The 25,986-nt window shown below is 48.9% G+C and overlaps 1 protein-coding gene across 1 annotated transcript in view; it reads left to right on the top strand.

Moving 5' to 3' along the window:
- Positions 1–749: 749 nt before the first annotated feature.
- AATF (apoptosis antagonizing transcription factor) overlaps positions 750–25,986 on the top strand; it is a 36,142-nt gene continuing 10,905 nt past the window's right edge. Inside the window, exons 1-10 of the mRNA XM_041482854.1 lie at positions 750–834; positions 1,499–1,687; positions 1,870–2,286; positions 2,817–2,954; positions 12,731–12,845; positions 13,303–13,507; positions 14,219–14,383; positions 15,113–15,196; positions 21,943–22,010; positions 23,160–23,240. Coding sequence (XP_041338788.1) covers positions 750–834; positions 1,499–1,687; positions 1,870–2,286; positions 2,817–2,954; positions 12,731–12,845; positions 13,303–13,507; positions 14,219–14,383; positions 15,113–15,196; positions 21,943–22,010; positions 23,160–23,240 — 1,547 coding nt within the window. The remainder of the gene's footprint in view (positions 835–1,498; positions 1,688–1,869; positions 2,287–2,816; positions 2,955–12,730; positions 12,846–13,302; positions 13,508–14,218; positions 14,384–15,112; positions 15,197–21,942; positions 22,011–23,159; positions 23,241–25,986) is intronic.

Here is a 25,986-nt window from a genome sequence, read left to right as displayed (position 1 = left end):
GGGGGTTGGCGCCGTGGCCGGCAGGGGCGGGAGGGGCCGGCGGGGGCGGCCCGGGCACTGCGGAGCGCTGCCGGAGCGGCCGCACGTGGCGCCGCGGCGGCGGGGAGGGTCGGGGCCCCCGGCCCGGGGGGGGTCTCAGGGGTCGGGGTTGGTCGGGTCTGGGGGTTATCTCCGCGATGGGGTTCATCGAGCCGCCTGTGGGATCGGGGATGTGTCCGGGACCACCCCCGGGGTCGGGCCTGGGTTAGGCCGGGCCTGGTTCTTTCCTGCGGTCTGTGAGGGCAGAGTCTTGTAAGAAACATCTTACTAACTGAGGAGGTTACCGTGGTCAGCAGGGGCGTTTTCCCATTTTAGTAACCATAATTTTGTTCCAGGCTTTGCAGAATCCCAGACTGGTTTGGGTCTGGGGCCTCAGAGCCCACCCAGTGCCCCCTCTGCCATGGGCAGGGACACTTTACACTGTCCCAGGCTGCTCCAAACCCATCCAGCCTGGCCTGGGACACTGCCAGGGGCAGCCAGAGCTGCTCTGAGGAGAACTTCATCCTGTGGTGGTGCCAGGACTCAGGATTCCAGGAGATGGCTGGAAGGATCTGCCTGTGCCCCTCCTTGTTGCCCAGCATTTTGCCATCCTCTGCTGCCTGCAGTGACTGTACTTTGCTGCTTTGGTTATGAGCAGGAGACTTTTTGCCCTCCTCTGCCTCTAACAAACCCTCCAAGCCAGGCGTTAACATTTCCAAACACACATTAGGATGGCGGCGCCCTTGGCCCTGCAGCTGCAGGAGCTGCTGGACCCCCGGCCCGCCCCGCGGGACCCCGAGGATGATGCGGAGGAAGGTGCGGGAGTACCGGGGCAGGGGGGGTTGGCGCCGTGGCCGGCAGGGGCGGGAGGGGCCGGCGGGGGCGGCCCGGGCACTGCGGAGTAAGGGCACTCAGGGATTGGAGCCCTCGTTGCCCTCAGAGCTAAGGCTGTAATTTGGCACAGGCACAGAGTGGAAGCAGGGAGGGAGGATGGTGGGATGTGTGTGTGATCTCTGCACTGCTCTGCTCTGTGTCCTGGGGGAGATGGGGGTGAAGGAGGGCAGCCACCACAGTGAAATGATTTCCCCTGCTGAGCTTTTCTGAGGTGTTTATGTATTTGTGTGGTTTGTATATACAGCAAGAGGCCAGAGTGCCTCTGAATTGGAGTTTCCCTCTTTTAATCTGCAAGCATGAAGTGAGAGAAGGCATTGAGGCTTTGCAGAGTCCTCCACATGAAAGGCTCAGAGACCCTCCTGCATCCTTGGGAGGGCTTGGATTGGCTTAGTTCATGTTCTGCTTCCTGCAGGAACCTTTCCCCCTTGCAGGAAATGATCTGTGTGCCTTTCCTGCACTTCCAAAGCCCCTGTTCCCCTGTGCAGTGCACTGTTGTTACAGGCCATGAGGAGCTTCCCAGGGCTCCTTCCAGCCTGGAATTCAGCTCAGTTTCACACACTTTTCCCTTTTTTTTTCCCCCTCACAGCTACAGTTGCTAAAGTGATTGACAGATTTGAGGATGAAGCCACGGATGACCTTTTGCCTGTTGGTAATATCAGGAAAAGAGCTTCAGCCTCTCTCCTGGAAGCTGATCAGAGGTACAGTGGCAAAGCCACATCTCGGAGAGCTCTGCAGGAAGAGCTCTGGGGAGATGCTCTGTCTGAAGAAGGATCTGGTAAGAAATCTCTTTTTTTTCCCCCCTTTTTGCTGGCAGACCATGATGTCAGCACGTGGCTGAGCATGGCAAACCTCAGGGCCCTGTTACAGGGCAAGGAACAGCTACAGTTCAGCCCAGACCTGAGCTGGTGCTGGTGGACTTTTCTGCTAAATAACTAACTTTTTCCTCTCATTTACCAGCTGAAGAAGCACTGGATGACTGGTACAGCGGCAGTGAGGGCTCAGAAGAGGAGGACAGTGTTGGCACTGAGGGCAGGGAGAAGGCCAGCAGTGCTGGCAGGGAGCAGGAGGATGACTTGGAGGATGATGAAGAGGCCAAGGCACCACAGTTCAGCTCCCAGAATATCACAGACTTTGAGAAGTTCACAGAGGGCATGGACGATGCAGGGAGCAGTGAAGGGGAGGATGAAGATGAGGATGAAGATGATGCTGACATGGAAGAAGGAAGTGAGGAGGAGGAGGAGGAGGAATTGAGTGAAAACCACGATGATGGAAAAGAAACCAAAGGCAGTGAAGATGATGGGGGAGTGCTGACCTTCTCCAGAGGACAGGAGTCTGAAGAGGTGGAGAAGGGCAAAGCTGTGAGGAACCAGCTAGGTTTGTGCACGTTTGCTGTGTGTTTGCTGGCACTGAGCCCCTCAGCCTGGTGCATGCTGCAGCAGCCCTGTGTGTGTGCAGATGTTCTGCCAGATGTTCTGGTGGCACTGCTGCTCTAACAGCTCCTGATGGGAAGTGTATTTATCCATCAGCTTTACTGAGCCAGTGCTGAATGTCCTCATGGGACCGCTGGGTGTGGGAGCTCCCTGCGCTGGTCCTGCTGTGATCACTTTGTGTCTTTCCAAAGTGCAACTCCCAAAATGCCATTTCTTCCTGTCTGAGCTGTTAAACTATCAAACTTTGAAAGAGCAAAGCAAAGGGATGGTTTGGTCTGTGGGTCACAGAGTTGCAGTTGGGATTTGCTTTGTCCAGAGGTTTGTGGCACCCATTTTGTGCTGGCCAGTGCATGCCAAGGCTGCCCTGAGCAGGGGCAATGCAGCCAGAGGAGGGGGTCAGAGCTGTCAGGGCCTTCACCAGGAATAAATGCTTTGTCTTGCTAACTGATTCTTTTCTTTCCTTTTTGTTTGAAGCCCTGTGGGATCAGCTGATGGAAGGGAGGATCAAGATGCAGAAGGTGCTCCTGACAGCCAACAGGCTGCCCCAACCAGACACCTACCCCAGGTTCAGGGAGGAGGGGGGACAGGACTTTGACCACGCTGTGGAGAACTGTAAGAGCCTTCTTTTTAATCTTTCTCCTTTGCTCAGACTCTTATAAACAATTGCTTATTGCTGTTCAGTGCAGAGCTGGGCTGCTTTGTCCACAGACACCTTGTGCCAGTTTTGTGCTGGGCCAGTGAATGCAGAGGTTTGTCCAAAGCAGGAGCAATGCAGCCCAAAGGAGGGGCTGTGCAGGTGAATTCCAGCATGGAGCTGCTTCATCTGTTCATTCCTGAGTCACTGCTAATGACACTGATGAGATCTGTGGTAGATTCTCCAATGTGAAATCATAACATGCAGGCTGCAGTGGATCAGTGCTGGGCTTCAGTGTGGTGTGGTTCTGCTCAATTTTTATATTTGGACACCTTTTTTCTGGCCTTGAGGTAAATGCACAGGGGGAGAGAGATGTCTGGGCCATCAGACATACCCTGAACCTTGGTCCTGCAGCAAGTTTTGGCTGTGATCCTCTGCCTTAGGGCAGGGCAATCAGCCTACCTGCAGTTACAGGTGAGCTGCTTTCTGCTTTAAAGTTGGCTCTGTGCTTGAAATGAAGTGATTAAGGACAAAAAGGCAAACTCCCACCAAGGCTGTGCTGACCTTTCAGTGGAACACACGTTATTAATGTCCTTAATGAGATGCATTACAAGCTGCCCCAGCTCCATGTTTCATTACAGGTCTAAGATGCAATATCATTAAAGACCTTTAACAGAAACAATGGTTGACATTTTGGTATTTCCCATAAGCAAAATACACCCAAGAGCATGGAGTGTAATGTCCCCAGACAGAGGCTGATCCCTCAGTTGTGCAGAGCTCTGAGGAAAACTAAAACTGCACTGCCAGGAAGTGCTGAATGATCCCCTGCTGACCTTCTCCTCATCATCTGGGCAGGGAGTTCTCTCTGATGTTCCTCAGAGCTTGGGTTTATGTTCTGTGTGTCATCTGTGAGGACAGAACACAGCTGGAGTGACATGGACAGTGTTAGCAGAGGAAATCTCAGGCTGACAGATGGGAAATACTGAATTTAGGAACATTCTACCACTGCTGCTGCACTTCAGCCTTGGGCAGGATTGGGGATCATCATGGCATGGGCACTGGTTTGGCCTGGATGGTGCTCTCCTTTCAGGGCAGCCTCAGCACTTCTGTCCAAACCCACCAAATAAATCTGGCATGTTTTCATCATCCTCATTGAACAGGAGGGAATGATTTGGTGTACCAGTTGCACAAAAGAGTTGGTGCCAAAATCCCAAACTCTGGGTGAACCCTGCAGGAGGCTCCCAGTGCTCTCAGAGCTCCTGGACAAGAGTGTTTCCAGTCATTTTCCCCAGATCTTTCCATTTCTCTTGAAATTTCTGCTCTGTGCTCAGAGGAAGATTGAATTTTTTGAATTGGAAAATGGTCCTTTGTGTATTTTCCTCTTGGGTATCTCCTACTCAGGACAACCCTGTTGTGGTGCTGGAATTCCCTAGGGGCTGGAGTGTAATTGTGTTAAAGAGTAGACAGCAATTCTCCATCCATTTGCAATTTTAAAGCCAAACCTGGGAGAAAATGGCAAGGTCATGCTCATTTTCCAGATTTTGAGACCGGAGGTTACAATACCTAAAATGTTTAATTTATTATTTTTGTAATTTTTATGATTTTTTTTTTCTTTTGAATGTTACAACATGCTTTGGACAACCTTAGATTCCTGAGATCTCAGGTTCTGGTAGATGATTTACTGCAAAATTGCTTATAAATTGAAGTAGAAAATGTTTTGCAGACCTGGCAGCTTTCAGGCTTCACACCCATTTGTCACCCAGCATTTCCCTTTGTGTATAGAACAAGAATTAATTAGGCTGCACTGCAGGAAAAGTTTATGGCCATAATTTATATAGGATGAATTTCTGTTTAAAGAGACAGCATTGCTTTGTTTGTGCTGTCTTACTTTTTATTTCCCTTTTTTTTTTAATCTTTAATTATATTCCAGATTTTTTTTTTCTGTCACCCTTTTTACATACAAATGGGAGACCAAACTGTGGTCATGGAGCTCATGTTTATTCCTGTTTTGCACCCAAGTCTGGATGGTTTTCAGTGCTGAGATCAGAGTGGCTGAGCCCTGAAAGCAGCACAAATGTCCAGTGTTTAATGCCCTGCACACACAGACCTCCCTGCTCACAATTCCAAGGTGCTGGGCTGTTCCTCCAGCACAGATTTGTATTCCCCTGCACTGCATCTTCCAGTCTGGTCCAGGGCTTGAGATGCTGCCTCTGTTTGGGGTCTTGCACGTTCAATTAATGTTTTTCATAATCAATGCAAGTCAGAATTTGCAATCTGCTCCTGATTTGCACATTAAAGAGACCCATTAATTAAAAATTCCAATCCCTGGCATGTTCCCGCAGGATCCCTGCATTATTTACATAGAAAAGGAGTGCAAGGTGCAAGTTTCTGTGCTGTGCCTGTGCACAGATTGCAGGCCTGCCACTCATATTTCACTGTGCTGCAAGCTTGGAAGGGGATCTCCTGAAATTGTCTCCAAAAATCCCCTCAAGGGGTGGGTGGGGATGGATTTGCTCAGTGCAGGAACCAAAAGTGGGGACAGCAAATATTAGCTTATTTACACTTTGGAGAGCTGGGGTGAAGTTTTACCAAGGTTTGTGATCAGTAATAAAATAAACCTGAATAAAGTGAATCAGATTAAAAAAAAAAAAAACAAAACAAAACAAAAAATCCTCAAAAGAGCCACAGGGCTTTGTTGCCTTCTGGGAAATGCAGTTGTTGGATTTTTGTTCCTAAAACTTTGAGGGACCCAGAAATGGCTGTTTCTGGGGTGGAAATTTGTAGTGAGTGTGCTGGGAAAGAACTGTGCTCCCATCTGGAATAATTCCTGAGCTGGGCCCTGGCACAGCAGCTTGGGTTCCTGTCCCATGACAGATTCTGTGCCTTGGGACTAAACAGCACATTTAGACCTCTCTGGGTGCTTCACACTATCTTCATTTGCTTCTGGGTTGGTTCTGCAATATTTTGACATTTTAGATTCTGTTTAGTCTCAGTTAGTGTATGACTGTGTGTTTTCAGTGTCTTTTTAATGAGGATTTTTGTTGGGCTCTCTTAATCCCAGTCTTTGAAATAATATCTTTACATCCTCCACAAGATCCAGATAAGTCATGTTGAAGACACTGATTAAGCAGGGACTAATTTTGGATAAAATCCAGCCTGCTGTAGGTGCCAGAGAACCTGTTCCACTTCCTGGGAGAGAAGATGTGCCTGGCAAGGTCTTCTCCTCTCCCCTCACCTGGACACAGCTGGGTGGGAGCAGCTCTGTGATGAAATGGGATTTACTGACACAGGCTTGGCATTTTTAAGGGAAGCCTGCAGGACTCAGCAGCCAAGAACTCCCTGGTAATTCTGTTCTCACCTCTATTCCTGGTGGTTTTCAGAGCTCCAGTGTATCCACACCTCCATCTGGAGATGTTAATGCATTAATACAGAGCAGGGTGAGTGTCACAGGGAGGGGGAGGAACTGAGGCACAGGCAGATTACACAGTTTCCAGAGGCATAGAGCAGTTACAGGATTAATTGGTGCTAGGCAAGATCATGGACTTAAATATATTCTTGCTTTGAAGATTTTACTGGGAGCCTGCACAAATGTGTGACAGCAGAACTGGGTTTCAAGCCTGAGTGTAAATTATTGTGATCAGATCTAGCCCACTTAAAACTGGTAGTTCATTTTAATTGAATTGTGTTAGTCTGGACACTTTATGAATACAAAAAGCATCAGCCCTGTCAGTTCCTGCAGGACTGGATGTGATTGAAATGGATGTGGGTGCAGGTGTCCCCAAATTCCACCTCTCCTCTCTGGGTGCAGGTGTCCCCAAATTCCACCTCTCCTCTCTGGGTGCAGGTGTCCCCAAATTCCACCTCTCCTCTCTGGGTGCAGGTGTCCCCAAATTCCACCTCTCCTCTCTGATCTCATGGAGAATCTGTTCAGCTCTTTTTGGGACTGAGCCAAAGCCTGTTGACATTATTGAAGACTCTTCTCTCAGCTGAAAGAAATGAAGGAATCAGATCCTTTTTTCTGAATTTTGTGGAATATGCCACAGAGAGCTTTTGGTGGGGAGTGGGCTCAGTGAGGATGAGCAGCTCCTGGGCCGTTCTGGGTGTGCTGTGAGAGGAAGAGCCATGGAGGGAGAGGCTCAGGTTTGGAGCTCTGTGGTTGCTGTGTGAGTTTAAGTTGGGTCATGAAGTCCAGATGTTTTGGGCATGTGCAGAATTTGGGCTGTGAGAGGTACCAGGAAGGTATTTTTGTGGTTTGTCATTGCTGTCTGTGATTTGTTCAGGAATTCTGTGGGGGAGGTAGTGGAGAAATGCAGGACATTTATTTAACATGCAGTTTTGGGCTGTTTTCAGAGGAAAAACTGTTGCCCTCCCTCACAGAGTGCCAAGGCTTTTGGCTTGTGCTATTCACTATTTTTGAGCAGAATTGGTGTCCCCTTCTCATGAACGGGTGTGGTAAAATGATTTTATAGGTGATCTTTACAGCCATGTGTGTTGTTCATTGGTGATGTCTGAGGTTTATTTGAAATCTGCCTTAAATTTTGGTGCAGGAAATGCTGGGACAGTCCCTGGCTGGTGACCTGATCCAGCTGAACCCCAGCCCGTGGGATTACACCACACTCAGCTCTGCCTGCACCTGAGTTTCTCAAGATTAATAGCTAATTAAACTGAATTCAGCTAAATATTTGTGCATGTTAGTCTGTGTACTGCACAAACAAGATGCAGGGAAACAAAGGCTTTAAAAGTGTCCAGACAAGCATGTGCAAATGTCAGCTAACTCGGATTAATTGGCAGTTGGGTACCTTGAGATGGAAACTCAGGGCTTGTCGTGATAAATATAATTAATGGCCTGGTATTATGTGGGGAGGTCAGTCTGGATGGGCTAATGTTCCCTTCTGGCCTTAATATCCAGATATAACTATGAAATCTCACATTTCCTCTTCCTTTCTCCTCCTTGCCCATGTACTTGGGGCCTCCAGGCTGGCAGAGGCAGGAATGTGTGCTGTCAGCTTCTTTGCATTTCCAGTAATGGAAAGCATCAGTTTTTATAAATCTCATTTTTGCCAGCCCCATCCCCTCCCTGGTTTGGGCTGATATCAAAAGATGATGGTTGAGGTGAATCAGCAGAGCATGAACTTCATGGAAGTGTTTCTCTTTCTCTCCTCCTCAGCTTTCCCCCTCCCCCAGTCCCCTCTAATAAACCCCTGAATACCCAGCCTTTATTCTGTTGTTGAATCCAGTTATTTTCTTTACTTTTAGCAAACTCATCTGTGTCTGATCCTGTTGTCCTCCCTGTCAGATGCAGTAATATTGGAGTGAAAGGGCTAAACTGAGGCTGTTCTGGAGCTCTTTGGGAGTCAGCTGAAGCTCTGCTGTGGAAGGGGGTGCAGCCCTGGCTCCTTTGTGCCCAGGGAATACAATTTTCCCCTCTGCAAAGGCTCTTGCATCATTTGCATTCCAATGGAACCAGCAAACTGGGCTTGGGTGTGGAGCAGACCTTTGCTGTCAGCAGCAAAGTTGGCCCTTTTCCTCCTATCATTTGGTAAAATTCCCCAAACTCCCTTTTTTGGGAAGCATGAAAGGAGTGTTGCTCCCATCATTTCCTAAATTTGGACAGATTTCCCAGTGCTTTGTGCTGAAGTCTCTGAGAAATGGGAATGTAACCACACCACCTGTAAAAAACCACCTTTAGCCTAAACACTGAGTCTGGGCTGGCTCCTGGAGCTCCTGTCTGAGGCTTATCCAACAGAATTATTTCTTCAATTTCTGTGCCACGTTGCTTTGGGAGCCCAGGAAGCTCAGGGGGTGCCAGGCTGGAGCTGCTGCCATCCTGCCTGCCCCACCTTGTTCCTCCTGAGGTTCTTTCCACCCTGGGAATTCCATCCAGGCTCCTGCCCGCAGCCCCATGTCTGAGATGTGCCACCTGGAGGAATTCCCCCTCCTTCTCCTGGCTGGGAACGTGGTCCTGCTGCTGGGAATATAGAGCAAGCTCCAAAAGTAATACTGACAGGCTTCAGAATTATGATACACTGGAGCTGCGGCGTAATTCTTTGTTGAAGAAGTTAGAGGCCTAAAATGTTAAGGCTTATTGTTATTCCGAGTTGATAATCTCTGCCTTGCTTTAATAATTTTTCCTCATGCCTGGATAGCCTGCGAGTTGCACAATAATCACTCACACAGCTTTGTAATCAATGCCCAAAGTAATAGGATTCCGCTGGCCAACGGCAATTAATAAATTTGTGTCTTTTTTAAAACACTAGCAAGTCGGGCCTGAAATACGACTGACTGGCTTTCCTCATTTGCATATTTATTGCAGTGGAAAAATTCTTGCCGAATGATTGATGTTGAGCCTGCCTCTTGAATTCCAAACAGCACATTATTATGAAATGAAAAATGCCGGCCATACAGTTGATTAAAGTTGAAGACAGTGGAATCGGTGTTTTTTAAGATTGTGGGAGAATTAAAGGCATATTTTAATAGATGTTGACAAGAAGTGAACTAACAAAAGCAAAGCAAAGGATTTGCTTGAAAAGATTTAATCAAATGTGTTTGGTGGGGGATTAATTGCTGGGGATGACGAGTGCAAGTGGCTGGCTGCTGGCTGTGAATGGGGAGCATTGTTCCAAGGCCAGCTCATCCAGGGCCGTTTTGACCTGGAGTTTAACTCCTGTCCCACAGCCCTTGAAGGGAGGGAAGGCTCTCCCTCTCCATTAAGTGCTGGGATAAACCTGTGTGCCAGGTGGAGATCCTTGTGCTTGTGTGCAGCCATTCAAATCAGAGGGTGGGTTCCTCCTCTCCTCCTTTGGTCCCTGTGGTGGGGTCATGGGGGCTCCTGGGGACTGTCCATGGAGGCAGGGGAATGCTCCCAGCTCAGTCTTTGCTCTGCATCCCCTCATCCCAAAGCCAGCATTGCTCCAGCTTTCCTGTGTGAGTGCTTGCCCAGCCTGTGGAGGGGCAGGGAGGATGGAAAGCGTTGCATGCCTGTGGTGTTCCAGTGATGCCACAGCCCCAGACTGAATTGAGGGGGAAAAGTCCTCAATTCCCAGTGCTGGCACGGGCTCTGCAGTGGAGCTGTGTGCTGGGTAGGTGGTGGTTCCTGCTGGAACATCCTGGGGAGGGTTTTTCCAAGGATTCAGTGTCCCTGCGTGCTCCCACTGCTCTGTGCAGCTGCTTGGGAGGGTGAAATGAGACCCCATCTTCAGAGGGCATGGAAGGGAGTGCAGGGCTTCTGCTGGGTGGGAATGCTGGCCTTGGAGCATGGATGAGCACAGCAGCCCCCTGGCAGCCCATCCCCACGGGCACTGTGTGGATTCAGGGCAGCTCTGGGATCAGCCCCTGCAGCCAGGTCCCCTTCTCCAGTGTGTCCACAACCCCTGGCACTGACAGAACTGGTTTTGTGTGGTTTGAGAGCAGCAGCAGGACAGGTTTCATCTCTGGTGGGTCTCCTGGCACTTTGATCCTTGAGTGGAGCTAAATACTCCAGAGCTGCTCCCAGCCTGGGTGGAGGGCTGCATGAAAGGAGGATGTAAGAGGAATATTGAGAGAAAGGCAGACTGTGATTTACTGGTGCTGGCTCCCAGCGTTCTGGGTGGATTCATCTGCTGCCTGCTGGGTCTGGAACAACATTTTACCTCCTGGACACGAAATAAAGGGGCTCCTGTGGACTCTTAAAAGTGACTCTTCCAGGGCAGTGTCTCACCACTGACACTCTGAGTCCCGTCTGAGCTGGAAGTTACATTCCAGCCAGGTTTGTTGTGTGCCACTTTCAGACAAGGAGCAGCATTACAAAAACCCTGCTGGGGGTAGGAGGGTCAGTCAGTGTCCAGCCTCCTTTCTAAATGACCCAGTTTGCATCCATGGAACAGTTTGGGTTGGTGCTGCCTTCATTCACAAGTGGGGCCAGACTCTGCCCCAAGGCAGGCAGTGTAAAGGGGCTTCAGAGGGAAGAGGAGGTGAAGAGGAGGCTGGGAAGAAAACAGCCCCTTGTGGAATTAAATGTGAGATGGATAGGGCAGGGTTAGATGGGCACAGAGCAGAGGAGGGTGACACTTGGCTTCTCAAGTTGAGTTTACAGCACACTTAAGCAGCCAGCAGCAGAAGTGAGAATGCCATCCAATAATGCTATTAAACACATGAGAACTGAGGACAGGCAAATTACCCAGCTGTAAGAGGCTCGTGATGAAGCCACTGCCTGGAATAATTAGCCCTCCCACCTGGTTAGACACACGGTCATTGTCTTCCCTGCCCTCTCCAGCCCCTTCACTCCAAATAAAATTGCTCCCCATGCCCACTTCTGCTGGGGTCTGTCTCTCATGGCCTGGGGCAGCCTGAGCCTGTCTTTATTTCCTTGCCTGCTCACCACGGCCCTGCTATACCCCAGAAGGGCTGGAGTGCTACTCCAGTTGTAATTGCCAGGATCAAAGCTGCCTGGGGTGCATTAGCACTGCTGCTGGAGGAGAGGCAGCAGGGAGAAAATAAACAGTTTGGGAAGCTCTGGGGACATTTGGCTGTGTTGCAGGCAGTGGGAAGGATTTTGCTGCTGTCAGCTGTGCACTCAGGCTAGGGTGGGGGCACTTGGCTCCTGCAAGTGATGCTTTAGCTGCAGGCACCTACAACAAATGCATTTTTAAGGGCTTTTGTCTGTTTGTCTGGTGGAATTGTTTTGATGCTCACACACGTCTGATTTACAAGTGCAGCAAACCTAATCCGTTAATAGGTTTATACAGAGGAGTTGTCAGGGTGGATCTATAATGAGCCACGGGCTCAGGGAGGGTGAGTCCAACAGCTGATCTGCAACAAAAATCTTAAAGCATCTTCTCCTTGACACTGCTGTTACTGAGGTCAGGCCATAATTTATCTGAAGGTGGTGACAACTGAGCAATATCACAGTGGGAACACGCAGGAGATTGAGACCTCTGAGTGTCTGGGCTGATTTCTGCCTCTGTCTGCCTGAGGAGGATTTGCTGCTCACTCTACCCATGATCTCTGTGTCCCCCACTGAAAAGCAGAAATAAAAGAAAAAATGGAGTGGGGAAAAGTTCTCCCTGTTCTTTCTGTGCCACGTACAAAGGGAGGCTGGGGAGTTAACAGAGCAGCCCCAGTGGCACAGGAGGCACCAGGGGAAGCTCTGGGGAAGGTCCCAGCTCCTGCTCTCCACACAAACCCACGTGCTCTGCCAGCCACAGTGAGGTCAGTTTGGGTTTTGGGTGGGGGTGTGCCAAGTGTTCCAGCTGGAGAGCTGACCCTCTGATGGATGTGCCAAGGGATGGTTTGTGTAGGCCTGGGCAGACACTTGTTTTCTGCCAGAGGGTTCTGCAGGGAGGCCTGTTGGTTGCCACAAAAGAACTGTTTTTGAAGAGCAGATGCTGTGGCAGTGTGTAGCTAACCTGTCCCACAGTCAGCTGGAACTGTGTGTCCTTGGAGAACCCACAGCCTTTGGAACAGGCACTGCATGGACACAGGAGAGCTTCCAGCTGCAAAAACCTTTGGATACACAGCATCACATCTCCCTTCAGGATTTGTGTGTGTGAGCACCCTGGGGTGCAACTGCTCATCCCAGTAAAAATCACATTCACACCATGTATTGATCAATTCTCACCCCTCCACCCCATCTTTTCTTCCCTTTCTCTCTTCCTGAGGATCTCTGGGCCTGCAGTTCTGCTTTTCTGATCAGAGTCCTCTCATTAAACTTGCCAGGTCATGGTTTAAAGTTTCCACCATAGATCAGCTCTCATCACTTGTGTCTCTTGCTCTGCAGGTTGTAAAACCCTGGAGGCCTTGCTGAAGGTGCTGGTGGAACTTCAGGATGAGCTGCTTTATCAGTACCCAGGCACGAGGCATCTGGTGGATGGAAAGCAAGCAAAAACTGAGAGGTAAATGCAGAAAGAGTTAAGATCTTCCTGAAGCCTTCCTGTCCAGCAAACAGGAATGGAAAGCAAGCAAAAACTGAGAGGTAAATGCAGAAAGAGTTAAGATCTTCCTGAAGCCTTCCTGTCCAGCAAACAGGAATGGAAAGCAAGCAAAAACTGAGAGGTAAATGCAGAAAGAGTTAAGATCTTCCTGAAGCCTTCCTGTCCAGCAAACAGGACAATGCCCAGCCTTCCTGGCCACCCTCACCCTGCTGCTCTCAGGTGCTGCTGTGTCTGGGTGACAGACACTCTTATTTGAATTCCTTCTGCCTTGTGGGAAGTCTGCTTTGGAATATTTCTGATAATGGAGCAGGGGCTAAACCATGGGGCTTTTAACAAAAATATCTGTGGAGGGGCCAGCAAGGATCCCACATTGCCCTAGGGAGGGTCAGGGTGTTTATCCTGGGTGCTTTTGTTCCAGTGAGGATGAAATCCTGAGCAGCAGCGATGAGGAGCCAGTGGAGAAGGCTCAGGAGAAGAGGAGGAGCCTACCAAAAAGGAAGCTGAAGTTTGAGGAGTACCCTGAGTTCATAGCCAAGCGCTACCGGGACTTCAGGAGCTACAGGAACAGCACCCTGCAGAAGTGGCACGACAAGACCAAGCTGGCAACTGGCAAAATGGGGAAGGCAAGGCCTGGTTTGTGTGTGCTGCCATGGTTCCCATGGAGCAGGGGTCTGGGAACAGGTTTATACTGAAAAAGGGGAAATTTGGGTGGGTACATGGAATAAATTCTTCCCTATGAGTGTGGGGAGACCCTGGCTCAGGGTGCTCAGAGCAGCTGTGCTTGCCCCATCCCTGGAAGTGTCCAAGGCCAGCTTGGATAGGGCTGGGAGCAACCTGGGACTGTGTAAGGTGTCTCTTGGTAGTTTCTGTGTTCTCTCAACCAGGCATCCCATCACAGCCAGTCTCCAGCAGCAAATAATCCAGGAAAATGTCACTCTTGCTGCTGCAGGAGCTGTTTGTGGTTCCTCCCAGAGGCAGGGCCCTCTGAGGCTCTCCTCCTCCACGAAGTGTAGGCTTTAATACAATGGGTAATCATTTCACCCAGAGATCCAGGGTCTCCTCACATCTCTGAGTTGGTATTAATCATGGAGAAGTTAATCTGAACCAGAACAGCAAAGGCATTTTATTAAGCCAGGCATCAACTCGCCTCAGGTTGGGAAGGGAGAGCGAGGGAGAAACAAACACAAAACCCTCACAGAAATCCCTGCGACGAGCCCAGACCCCCTCCTGCTGTTGGAGCTGCTTGTGCAGTGACATGGCAAGGCAGAGGGAGCCCGGGGGTGCCTGGAGGAGAGGGCTGTGTGTGTTCTCTGACACTGCTTGATGCCCTGCAGGGCTTTGGAGCCTTGGAGCGCTCGGTGCTGGCGCAGATCGAGCACGTCCTGCTGGACAGGGAGCGATTGCTGCGGCGCACCCAGACCCGCCGCTCCCTCTACACCGTGCTGGGCAAGCAGGAGCAGCAGCCTGCCCCAGCCCCTCAGCCCGGCCCTGACAGCTCGGTAAGGGGGGGTTTATTTCTCTGATTCATCCTGGGAAGCTCTGCGGAGCAGGGAGAGTCACGGTGGTGTGCTTGTGTGGGAGGTGGGCGGAGGAGGAGGTGTCTGAGCGTGGATTCCTGCTAAGGAAAAACATCTAAATTCCAGTTTTGTGATGTTTGCATTATCTCCTGTCCCGGTTCCTGACAGGGGAAGACAAGGTTTTACTTGAGCTGGGGTTGTGCCCCTCCTGTGCTGCTCACTAAATCTGATTTTTGAGGTAGCGGCAGCAAAACTTGGTTTTCACTCTGCAGTTTAGAGTCTTTAACCCAGAAAGTCCCTTTTAAAATCATACTGCATATAACCTACAGAATATGTTAGTAGTAAGCCCTTTATTAATTTAGTATTTAAGAATGAATAAATACTCAATTCTGAGAGATCAGGTAGAATTACTGGACTTGCAAGATGTATTTTTGCCATTACATTAAAAATATCTGTAGTATTTTGCTAGAAAGACTTTGCACAGTCCTATTTATTTCCCAGTAAAGGCATCATAAATCTATTCTGGCATTGGCAGCGTTTCTGCCTTGCCTTTAAATGTATTCCTGGTCCTTAAAAGCTAGTTATGTTGGGAATTTTTCCCCATTCCTTCATATCATCAAGCGTGTTTACAAGCTGCTGCACGTGATGTCTCTGGAGTTAGGGACAGAAATGTGCACATATGAGCTCTCAGTGTTTCCTTGATGCTTGCAGGAAGTCCTCCCTCCCTCAGACTCCAACAGGCACCTGAAGGACATCGATGAGGAGATATTTGATGATGATGACTTTTATCACCAGGTAGGTGATGGTAAATGTGTGTTGCAATTATGGCTCCAGTTGGGTTTTAATGCTCACAGAGAAAATGCACTTGGTTCCATGCTCTGTGTTTCTCTTTACCTGTAAAACTCGGTTACCTGTTTAACACCCAAAATCTCTGCAGGTCCCTCAGGCACTCTGCTCTGGGGCTCTGTGAGTTTGAAGCTGCCCTGTGGGTGTGAACTTGCTGCTGGTGCTTGAGTGTGTCAGGAGCTGTGCTTGTTGTTCTCCCCGGGCAACAACACAGGAGAAAAAGCTCTGAATTCTCTCTGTTCTCTGTGGGCAGAGCCCCCTTAGGAAAGGCAATCCAGAGGATGCTCAGGAGCACTGAAAGTTGCTCTTGTCTCAGCCTAAATCATCTCATTCTCCTGCTGAATGGGAGAGCTCCTGGGCTGCTCCAGCACTTCCCTTGGAATGGGGCCAGCTTGGATCCAGGCCAGTTATTCCTTTTATTTGCAAAATTCTTAGAAGCAAGGATTCTGCACCCAGTGCAGGGAAACACTGTGTTTGTAGTTCATTTAATAAAGACAGTGCCAGCTTTATGAAAACTGGAATTGTCACATACTGAGGCATATGTCACTGTAAGCTCTTCCCCAGTGTGTGAAAACCCTGCCTGCTTTGATGATCCAACAGAGCCTGAACTTCAGGACTAAACAAATATCATTTTATCACTGGAAAGACAGATTTTTTTTTGTCTGAGTAATTATTAGAGTGGCCAGTAAAGAGCTGGGGGAGTAGGAGAGAGCTGTTGCCATGTGAGGATGCCAGGCTCCCAGTGGTGATGGGAGAGGGCCTGTCCTGTTGGTAGCAGAGACTGAAGATAAATCTTAATAAAGATAAATCTTTTGAGATATTCCTGAGGTGGAATTTGGGATCCATGTGGCCCAGAAGCTCAGCTTTGGGGGCAAATTGGACCCTAAGAACACAAGAAAAATGAAGTTGGTATAACAAAATCATGGAGTGGAGAAAGAGCTGAGGTTGACAGTCCAAGGACCTGTGCAAAGAAACTGCTTCTGGCCATGAAATGTTAATTTTTTAAAAGAAAACAGCAATGGATGAGTGTCCCCATCTTTCCCTCTAATAACTGTAGCTGTGCTAAATCGTGATTTCAGAAATATGAGCAGGCCCAGCTTAGCTTCTCCCCTCACTGGTTAATTGGGGTGCTGGGGTTAATCTAAATTAAAACTTAAACTAATAGAGGTCATTGAGGGAAGAGAGTCACCTGAGTAAAACAAATGGGTCTGCCAGGCACAACTGTATCTTGGCCATTTCCCAAGAGGGAAGTGGCAGCAAATTGGAGCAGTTTGAGGCCCGGGCAGAGGTGAAGGATGGGTGACAGGGTGACAGGGGCTCGGCTCCAGATTGCCTTCCCTGCTGCTCCAGCTGCAGGGGCAGCCCCAGCCAGCAACATCTGGCAGCACAGCCAGGCATGGGTGCCACTTTGGGACCCCCAGGGGCTGGAAATGCAGTGCTGGGGCTGCTGCAGGCTTTAATCACTTGGCAGTCCTTGGCAGCAGCTCCGACAGCTCTGCCGGCCTCGTACATCACACACAGACATCTGCTGAGCAGCCAGGCAGCTGCACATCCATTTCCCTCCCTTGCTGGGCTTTTTCTGATCTCTGTCCCTCCTCCTCTCCTTCCCTTGCAGCCTTCCCCTCTGCTCCATCCCCACAGTGCTCCCTGGCAGAGGGGATCCCTGCGGGTCCCGGTTTGGGGGTGCCCTGGTTTGTGTCCCGTGCTCAGTGGGGTTTATGGCAGAGATTGGAGCCAGCTCAGGGATTAGGCTGAGAAAAATGGCTCTGTGTTTTCTGTCAGCTCCCAATTAAATTGGATTCATAAAGTGCTTTCCTTTATTTGTCAGGGCGCCGAGCTGGAGCTGAACGCTGCATTGAGAGCAGGGAGAGCCCAGCACAATGGAGCTGACAGGGCCCTGAATGGCTCTGCCTTCCCTGGGTCACAACTGAGCAGTGCTTTGTGTGTGTGGGATTGCATGTGGGCACGGAAATCAAACCTGGGAGGGAGCTGCTTCTCCAGGAGTGATCAGCAGCAAGCTGAGGGTGCTCACAACCCCTGACCCCTGTGCGTAGCACTGATTGCAGCCTGCATTTCAGCACCTGCCTCTTCCTTCCTGTTTCAGTCTACATCCAGGCTTTCCTTGGGGTCATTTTCACTCTTCTAAATAACATTTTATAGTTATTAATTTATTTTGATTGCTGCTTAAAAGGTAAACATTCAGATAAAGAACAGCCCTGGAAAGCAGCTTCCTGTCTGTGTCAGTGTGAAATTAGGCAAGTAAAAATGAACCAGATTTGATGAATGTGCACAAGTTAATGATAACAGAATAAGTAGTTATACTGTTTTATTATAGATTATAATAAAAAGCTCTTTAATTAATCTGTTTTTCTTCTGGAAAAACAATTTTCTTGTCCAGGTCTTAATATTCAGTAGAATTCAGCAGGTGGGTCTGGTGGAATTTTGTGATGATTCAGGATTTAACTCTCTTCTGCCTGTTCATCCCACTTTTCTCCTGTTCCTCACTTCTTTTATAAGCAGTTGCAGTTTTTATTGTGATGGCCCATATTGGATGGTGATGGAAAGCTGAGCTGAGTAATGCAGTGAAATATTTTTATTTGGGTGGGAATAGTTGAAGTGTTTCAGGAGCTCCTCATTACTGGCAGCAGTGAGAGGCTGGAGCCCATTTCCTTTTCCTTTAAATCCTCCTTCATACATGGTTTTTAGGGAAGAAAAAGGCTTTTTATTTTTAGAAGTCATATTTATGTAGAATTCATTACAGCTGATATTGCAGCATTAAGACTTAAAAATTCCAGCCTGCTACCAGGGAGCTGCTGCTCTGACATGCTACAGTGGAGATTTTATTGTTAGGTTGAAATACTCCTCTGGTAAAGGGGAGAGTGGAAATTGGTTTATTTCCAACAGGAATTAGGTTAGTGTTCATATGCTAAGTGTTCCACTGGTAGCAGCTCTTCCCAGAACAAATGTTCATCACTTCTGGCAGCAGGTATGCCTAAGGAGAATTGGGAATATCCATAATCCCTTTTTTCCTTGGCTCTCCTGCTCCCTCCTCCCCTGGTCTGGGCATTTTGTGACAGCCCATGGCCACCAGTCCTGGCTGTGGGCATCAGAGTGGAGGGGGAGCACCCAAGGAATCCCCAAATCCTTCCAGGGGGGTTCTCATCCCCCCTGAGCTGGGATGTACCCCAAAGTCAGCATCCTTAACCCCCTGTGTGCTGCCTGTCTGCAAAGCTTCACTGCTGGGGTGGTTTCCCCTCGTGTCCCCACAGTGTGGTGTCCTCTCCCAGGAATTTGGTAATGCCCTAAACACAGAATTACCAATCCAGAGAACTATTAAAAGTCAATAATGGTGAAGAATAGAGAAGGCTGGCTTTGTGACAAGCTGGTTTACCTTAATTAAACCGGTGAGTGATTAATATGGACAGCTGATCTTGTGGCTTTAATTAGATGCATTTAGAGTTTTGTGTGAATAAGAGATGTCTCGAACCATCCCACAGGTTAATGGCAATACAATACTCTTATCACAGGCATGTATCTTTCAAATGGCTGGGTAGATGGTTAATAACACATTTTAAAGCTTGATTTGGAGCTTCTCTTAATGGGTTCTTCGAAAATAGGCAAATCTGTGCATCTTACACAAGCCTGAATTTGAATAAAACGGGCTTTAAAAAGAGGCTGCCCATTGATTTCTGCTTGAATTTTATTAAATATAAAAAAATATGAAATAAAATATATATATATATAAAAGCATTTCAAGGGGATTTAAAGTAATATTTGAGCTGCAAACTTATATTTTCTCTGGTGTTGGTAGAAATCCAAATGTTGTTACATAGCTACTGAGTGGGAGCTTGACAGGGGATCTGTAGATGGACTTCTTTTTAAATTTGATTTGCTCTGTAAGGTCTAAGACAAGTGAGCCTTTTGTCACGAGGCTGATTTCAGCTCTCCTTAGCCCTTTGTCTCAACTGGCAGTTCTTAGGGGTCTGCAAATCAGAAAGGTCAGTGAGTGCAGGATTAGAAACACTGATAGATAGTGCATGAAAATGAGACCTAACCTCTAAAATGAAAATTGACCTCTAAAATGAGAAATGAGGCTGTGTTACCCTGGAACAACACCCTGATGGCATTTCCCAGTCCCTGTGATCATGCCCAGGGCTTGGTGTGCATCTCTGACTGGCACTGAGGGGAATTCTGCAGGGAACCTTCAGGGCTTCAGGACCTTGGCTCTGTGTCAGGACAGCTTTGGGCTCTGCAGCAGCAGCACTGCCTGCCAGGGGGGGTCAGCTGGCACTGACAGCTTCCCCCTGGTTTGTCCTCCTTGGGCAGGAGCAGCTGGCACTGGGAGCTGGGCTCTGATGGGGCTGTGCTGCCCTGCAGCTCTGTGTGTGCTGCCTGCACCTCTGTGTGATTCCTGCAGCTCTGTGTACTTCCTGCAGCTCTGTGTGCTGCCCTGGACACTGAGCTGATCTGCCAGTTCAGGGAGGAGTTGAAGGAGGGAAAGCAAAGCAGGATCTCTTTCAAATCAACGCCTTTTGGTGCTGGAATTGCCTAACTCTGCCTTCACACATCAGGGCTTAGCGCTGATGGTGATTTACTCACACTTCCTAGTTAATAATTAGACATTGGGAGACACCATATATCACTCCTAATGGAATATGTGGGGTCTGATGAGAGTTTTCTGTTTTGACTAATAAATTTTAAGCAGAATCGCCAGGCTTAATGAAATATTACCGTTTGGGAAGTGGTTTAAGTCTTGTGCTGGGAAAACAGTGTTGCTTTATTCAGTAAATGAATTTATCATTCACTCTGTATCCCAAGCTCTGGCTGGCTCTGGAGCACAGGCTGTGGATGCAAGACTCTGAACCAGAAAGCAGAAAACTAATCAAATCCTTAAAGACCAAAGGCAGCCAGGCAGGCCTGGGCTGACTTTTTCAGTAGTAGCCTCTGGCTACATCCACTTTTATTTTAGTAACCATTGTTAGCATGATTTATAACCTCAGCTTGGAGACTTTTGCTATTTAGATGTAACAAGATGCTTCACAGCTTTTATTTCCATTTCCTAATTTCCCTCTTGCTCCTGCCTTTTTTTTTTTTCTTAACTTCTCCCTCATCTTTGCCTTGCTCTGCTCTCCCAGGCAGTGCCCAGTCCCACAGCTGACACTGCCCTGGAAGAACATTTGGAGCACTGCAAGGCTTTGTCAGCCCCAAGATCCACAGAACTGGTTCAGGGTTAGGAACTTGCCCCAGAAATGCATCTTGGAACTGTGGAATGGTTTGAGTTGGAAGGAACCTTAAAGCTCATCTTATTCTACCCCATCAGTTCCAGGGATCCGGGGGCAGCCCCAGCTGCTCGGGGCACCCTGTGCCAGGGCCTGCCCACCCTGCCAGCCAGGAATTCCTTCCCAGTATCCCATCCAGCCCTGCCCTCTGGCATTGTCTGACAGTGTGGGCACAGCTGGGGCACTCCTTGGTGTTCCAGCCTGGGTTTCTGAGCCAAGCCCTGCAGGAAATGCCCTGCTGCTGAATCCCCAGGGGCACAGGGTGGCTGTGTGTGACATCTGCTCTGTGCCAGGATCAGAGGGGACAGCACACACCCCTCGCTGCTGGAGCAGGAGGAAACCACTCTCACCTCTCTGCACCACTTGTGGCTGCTGCTCCAAGCCTCCCTCCCACCTTGCTTTTGACAGAATATTGACTGGAAAGCAAGATCCCATTTCTGCTTAGCCTTAAGGGCAGCTGTTTGCAGAGTGGCAGTGCTACACAGGTTTACTGTGTCGTATGTCTGTGTAACACTGGATTTGGATCTTGTATTTAGCTGCCAGAAGTGACTGTGATGAAGTGGCAGAGATAAACTGATAGATTGTGTGCCAGAAAGATGTTGGGAATCAATCAGATAAACAGGGCAGAGAGGTAGCTTGCTGTTTTCTAGTGATAATAAACCAGTGGCCTGGCTCCTGGAATTTTTAAATGTAATTGCTGCAGTAATAATCTCCAAAAATAAGCAAGTTGGGGAAAAAAAAAAAAAAAAAAAGTAGTGGCAGGTTTTTAATTATGTTTGAATCACTCTTTTTGTCTGGTAATGTGGTGTATGCCTTGAAGGAGAGGGAAGTACAGGGTGGAGGAAAAGCATCCTGCATCCTTTCTTGCCTGGAATTGCCTGGATTCTGGTTCCAGGTGGGCCAGGTTCAGCTGTTTCTGAGCTGAGGCAGTACCTTCACTGGCTGGTGAATTGTAGGTGTCCATAAAGCAGTTTGTTCCCCTCAGTTTTGGAGGGTTTATTTCTGTTCCTCATGTTGATAACTTGGCCAATACCCAAGGCACAGCAGGCACGGTTTGCAGTGAGTAGTGATAAACACACAGCACCAGTCAAGGATCCAAAGAGGCTGTTCACAGCATCCTCTGGCTGCTGGAGGCAAAGAGGACAAACCCCAGCCCTCAGGACACAAAAAGAAATAGAAAAGGCTGCCTGAGCATTCCTGCTGTAGCTATAAAAAGGATTTTGCTGTGCCGTTCTCCGAGCGAGCATCGCTGCCCAGCTTCTGTCTGGGAATTGTTCCAGAATCTGTTCCAGTTCCCCTGCCCTTCCCCAGCAGTGGGGACAGCCCTGTGGGGCTTTTCCTGCACATCTGCCCCAGGTGTAGCTGCCTGCACCACAGCTGTGCTTTACTCCAGGTGCGTTTTTGTCTTCCCTGCAGCTCCTGCGAGAGCTGATCGAGCGGAAAACCACAGCCCTGGACCCCAACGACCAGGTGGCCATGGGCAGGTGAGTGAGGGGCTGGGACAGCCCTGCCTGCAGCCCAGCACAGGCTCCTGTGCCCTTCAGCACAGCTCACTGCAGAGCACTGAGTTCCTCTGGGGAAAGCCACGGTGGCATCATCAGGAAATCATCCTCTCTGCAGGCTCCTGGGTTGTGCAGCGCCCAGGCTGCCTTGGAGCTCTTGGTGTGTGATCCTCTGGAGTTATTTCCCTGCTGGAAAGGTTTGGTCCAGGTGTTTTTGTCTCTCAGTGGTTTCTGCAGCACTAAGTGGCACAAAAAACTGGCTGCCCACTGCTGAAATTCGGCTTTGGCTCTTTATTAACTCTGCTTTGGTGTTGTTTGAGAAGAGTAAATCTTCTGACATCAGTTAAAGCAATTCCTGTGTATCCCTCCTGTAAGAAAGGGTTCTGTACAGTGAACACAGTATCAGGGAATGCTCCCTGCATGCAGAAGTAAAATATAATTCCATGCAGGGGAGCTCTTATTTCTCTGTTTAATTCTAGAGTTAGAAAGTAAAGAATCTTCCAAATGCCACTTCATGAGCAGAGTGCATGGAAATGGCCACGGGCTCCAATTCAGAAAAGTGTAAAAGCCAAGGAAGGCTGAAAAAGCTGGAGCTGGGCTCTTCCCTGAAACAATTTTGGGGGGCTTGTCTGTAGGGAGGGGAAAAAAATGCATCGGGAAGTGTTGTGATGGTGAAACAACTTTTCTCCTTGTAAAATATCACCCAGATTCTAGTGCAATGTCAGATTTATTTTGTGTACTTCTGGAATATTATGGAAAGCTATTCACTATGATTTAACACGATATAGACAAAATTACATTTAAGTGGTGATTGCATTGTACATTTATCTGACTTTACAATAAAATAGATTACAGTAATTAAGATTATATTAAGATTGCAGTAATTGGATTTGGTTAGATTTTTTCCCTGATGTCGAGTTTTTCATTGTATAAATCAGGTGAGATGACGCTCGTTTCAGTTTAAAAAAAGTTATTTATAACCAGGAGAAGTTTTTCCCTGCTGGAAACTTCTTTGACTTGAGGAAGTTCTGGTTGAGAAGTGGAGCTTTTAATACAGTTGGGGATCAGGGAGTGTTTCTGGGAGTGTTCAGTGGCTCTGAAGTTGTGCTCCTGTTGTTCTGCATTCCCCAGGCAGTGGTTGGCCATCCAGAAGTTACGGAGCAAAATAAAGAAGAAAGTGGACAGAAAAGCCAGCAAAGGAAGGAGAATCCGGTGAGTGACACCTTCTGCAAGCACACACAAACCCTCATTTTGGAAAAAAAACAAAAGCCTGACAGCTCTGGGTGTGTTTTACCCCAGCTGGCTCTGGGGGGATTTGTGACTTTGAGGGCAGTCAGAGGGGAATGCTGATGCTCCTGGAGCCTGGAATAAGAGCTTGGTGGATGCAGCCTGGGAGCATTGCCCCACTCAGGGTCTGGGGAAACACCAGAGAAAGGTGCTCACATGTCCCTGAGCCTTTTGGGGCTGGAATTTCCAGGGAGAGCCAATAAACCCCTCTTGTGCAATTTGTATTTCCTGACTGAGGCGTGGGCAGCACCTCCAAGGGGAGATGTGCAGAAATTCCTCAGGAAAATCTCTATTTCTCCCTGAGTGCCAGCTGGAATTTGGTGTGAAATCTCTCTTTGCTGGTAACTCACATCACAGCTCCCTTCATGTCTGAATCATTTCCCTGCTGGATCACTCATTTGAGCTCAGTGTTAGAATCTCCCACGTGGGGAGGGAAGCAGCCTGGAGAGCAGGAGGTGTTTCCCCTTTGCAGAGCAGCTCTCTGAGTCTCCCTGAGATCAGCATGATTTGTGGTGGAGGAGGGAGGAAGCTGAAAAGCTGCTCTGCTTCCTGAAAAATCCAGCACATTAACCATCCTTTGTGAGTAAACTATAAATCCTGAGTTTAGATGGCATCTGATAGAAAGTCAGTGGAGTCAGTCTGGGTCTGGCCTGGCATAGCAATTTTTAAGATAGATGTCATAAGATAATTTATTGAAAGAGGGAAGAGCTACTTTGTTGGCCTGAAAAGCCTATAATTATTGACTATCAATATTCTTTTCTGTCAGCATCACACATAATTGGATATATTCAGGATTCAGTCAAAACTCCTGACAACATCACACAAGTGAGGCAGCCTCTGAACCTCCAGGAATGATGGGGAATCTCTCCCTGTGTGCAGTCTGTGCCCTCAGCAGTCCTGGGGGAGCAGCACTGCCCCCAGTCAGCTGCCTCTTACCTCTCAGGTGCCTCTTTTTAACTAAAAGTTGTGCTGACCCTGCAGGGAAAATAACAATAAAAGAAGGAAAGGCTCCTTGTGTGTGGTTGGGATTGAGATGCAGTTAAGCTCCTGCATTTTTCAGAATAGGGCAGTGGAGCCCAAATGGGTTTTTAAATAGTTGGTGCTTCCACTGAGAGACTTGGTGTCATCCCAGGAGATCCCTGACCCTCTGTTCTTCCCTCTCCTTCTCTAAATTTGGGACAGCAATGCTCACATTTGATTTCATGGGGGACTTTGAGGTCCTGGAGAGCCAAGTATTTAATATCAAATTTCATCTGTCTCCTTAATTCTTCCTTTTTAGCAAAGCTTCAGTTCTAGAGCCTGTTTGGGTGCAATGTGCTGGTTTATTGTAGGGGCAGAGCATCTTCAGGTGCTTCCAGAAGCAGTCAGTCTTCCCCTTGCCACCAGGGAAATTGGGGCATTGAGAGGGGAGATAAATTCATCCAAAAATCAAACTGCAGAGCCCTGGTGCAGGGAGCTGTGGAGGAGCAGGGATGTTTGCACACCTTTCTCGTGGCAGTGTTTCCTGAGCTGTGCTGCTGCCAGGTGGGGTGCCTTTCTCTGCACTAAGTGAAATATTTTCCATTGGGCTGGGCTTTTCCACAAGCTGTGGGCAAGAGGCTGGAGTGGGCACGAGTGCCAGGCTGTGCCCAGGGAGCTGCTCCTCCATCCTTCCAGCTTCTCAGCAGGGCAGCTCCTTGCAGAGCCAGAGCCAGAGGCTGCAGAGTGTCCACAAAGCAGTTTGTTCCCCTGAGTTTTGGAGGGTTTATTTCTCTTCCTGCCCTCTGAGAGGGGCTGTGAGCTCAGCATCCCCAGGGAGTGTTCCTGCACGGGCAAACAGAAGGAGTGCAGAGGTGGCAGGGTGGAAAGGTGGTGCTGGGCAAATGCTAGTGAGTCCTTTGTCTGCTATTTGTCAAGCTCTATAAATAGCAGCAGCCTGGGTGAAACCCTCAGGCTGGGGTGGGCAGTGCACACAAATGCCTGGGTTTGGAATCCCCTGCCCTTGGACACTGGGTTTGAAACCTTCCCATTCCGAGGTTCTCAGTACCCTGGTACATTTTATGTCAGGTCTTTGAGTATAAATCATGAAATCCCTGCAGGCTCCTGCCCAGGGTGGCAGATGGGAAGGGAATCCTCTCTCTGGAGGTGCAGGACAGCTTGCAGCAGTGTTTTGGTGATGAGAACATGCCTCATTCCATCTCTGCACAGGCTTTTCCTGTCTCCTCCTTCCCTGGTTTTCACATGCTCCATTTGCAGGTTACTCAGGGTGGGAATTGCCAGCTCTGCAAACGGCTCCAGAGTGGATTTTGGTGTCCTTCAGGGCTCTGCAGAGCACACAGCAGGGCAGGAGGGGCTGTTTGTCTGTCTGACCCCTCAGGGTTGTCTGTCTGGTGCTGCTGTCCTGTCCCTGGCTGGGATGAGAGAGGATTTGCTGTCCCTCAGTTCATTGTTCACCTGGTTATTGCTGTTCCAGAGGGGAGGAGGGGGAATTGCCAGCTCCAGCTGGGACTCCCTAGGGATGAGCAGAGCCCTGCTGCTCCTTGGGAGCTGCTCCTGCTCAGACCAGCAGCATTTCCTCCTGAGCAGTCCTGAAGTGCTGCTCCTGCTCAGACAAACAGCATTTCCTGCTCTGAGCAGTTCCTGGGAGCTGCTCCTGCTCAGACCAGCAGCATTTCCTCCTGAGCAGTTCTTG

Source organism: Pyrgilauda ruficollis, unplaced genomic scaffold, assembly GCF_017590135.1.
Source record: "Pyrgilauda ruficollis isolate IOZ18807 unplaced genomic scaffold, ASM1759013v1 scaffold59, whole genome shotgun sequence".
Lineage (NCBI taxonomy): Eukaryota > Metazoa > Chordata > Aves > Passeriformes > Passeridae > Pyrgilauda > Pyrgilauda ruficollis.
Note: the sequence above shows the minus strand (reverse complement) of the source record. Positions and strands in the feature narration are given on the sequence as shown.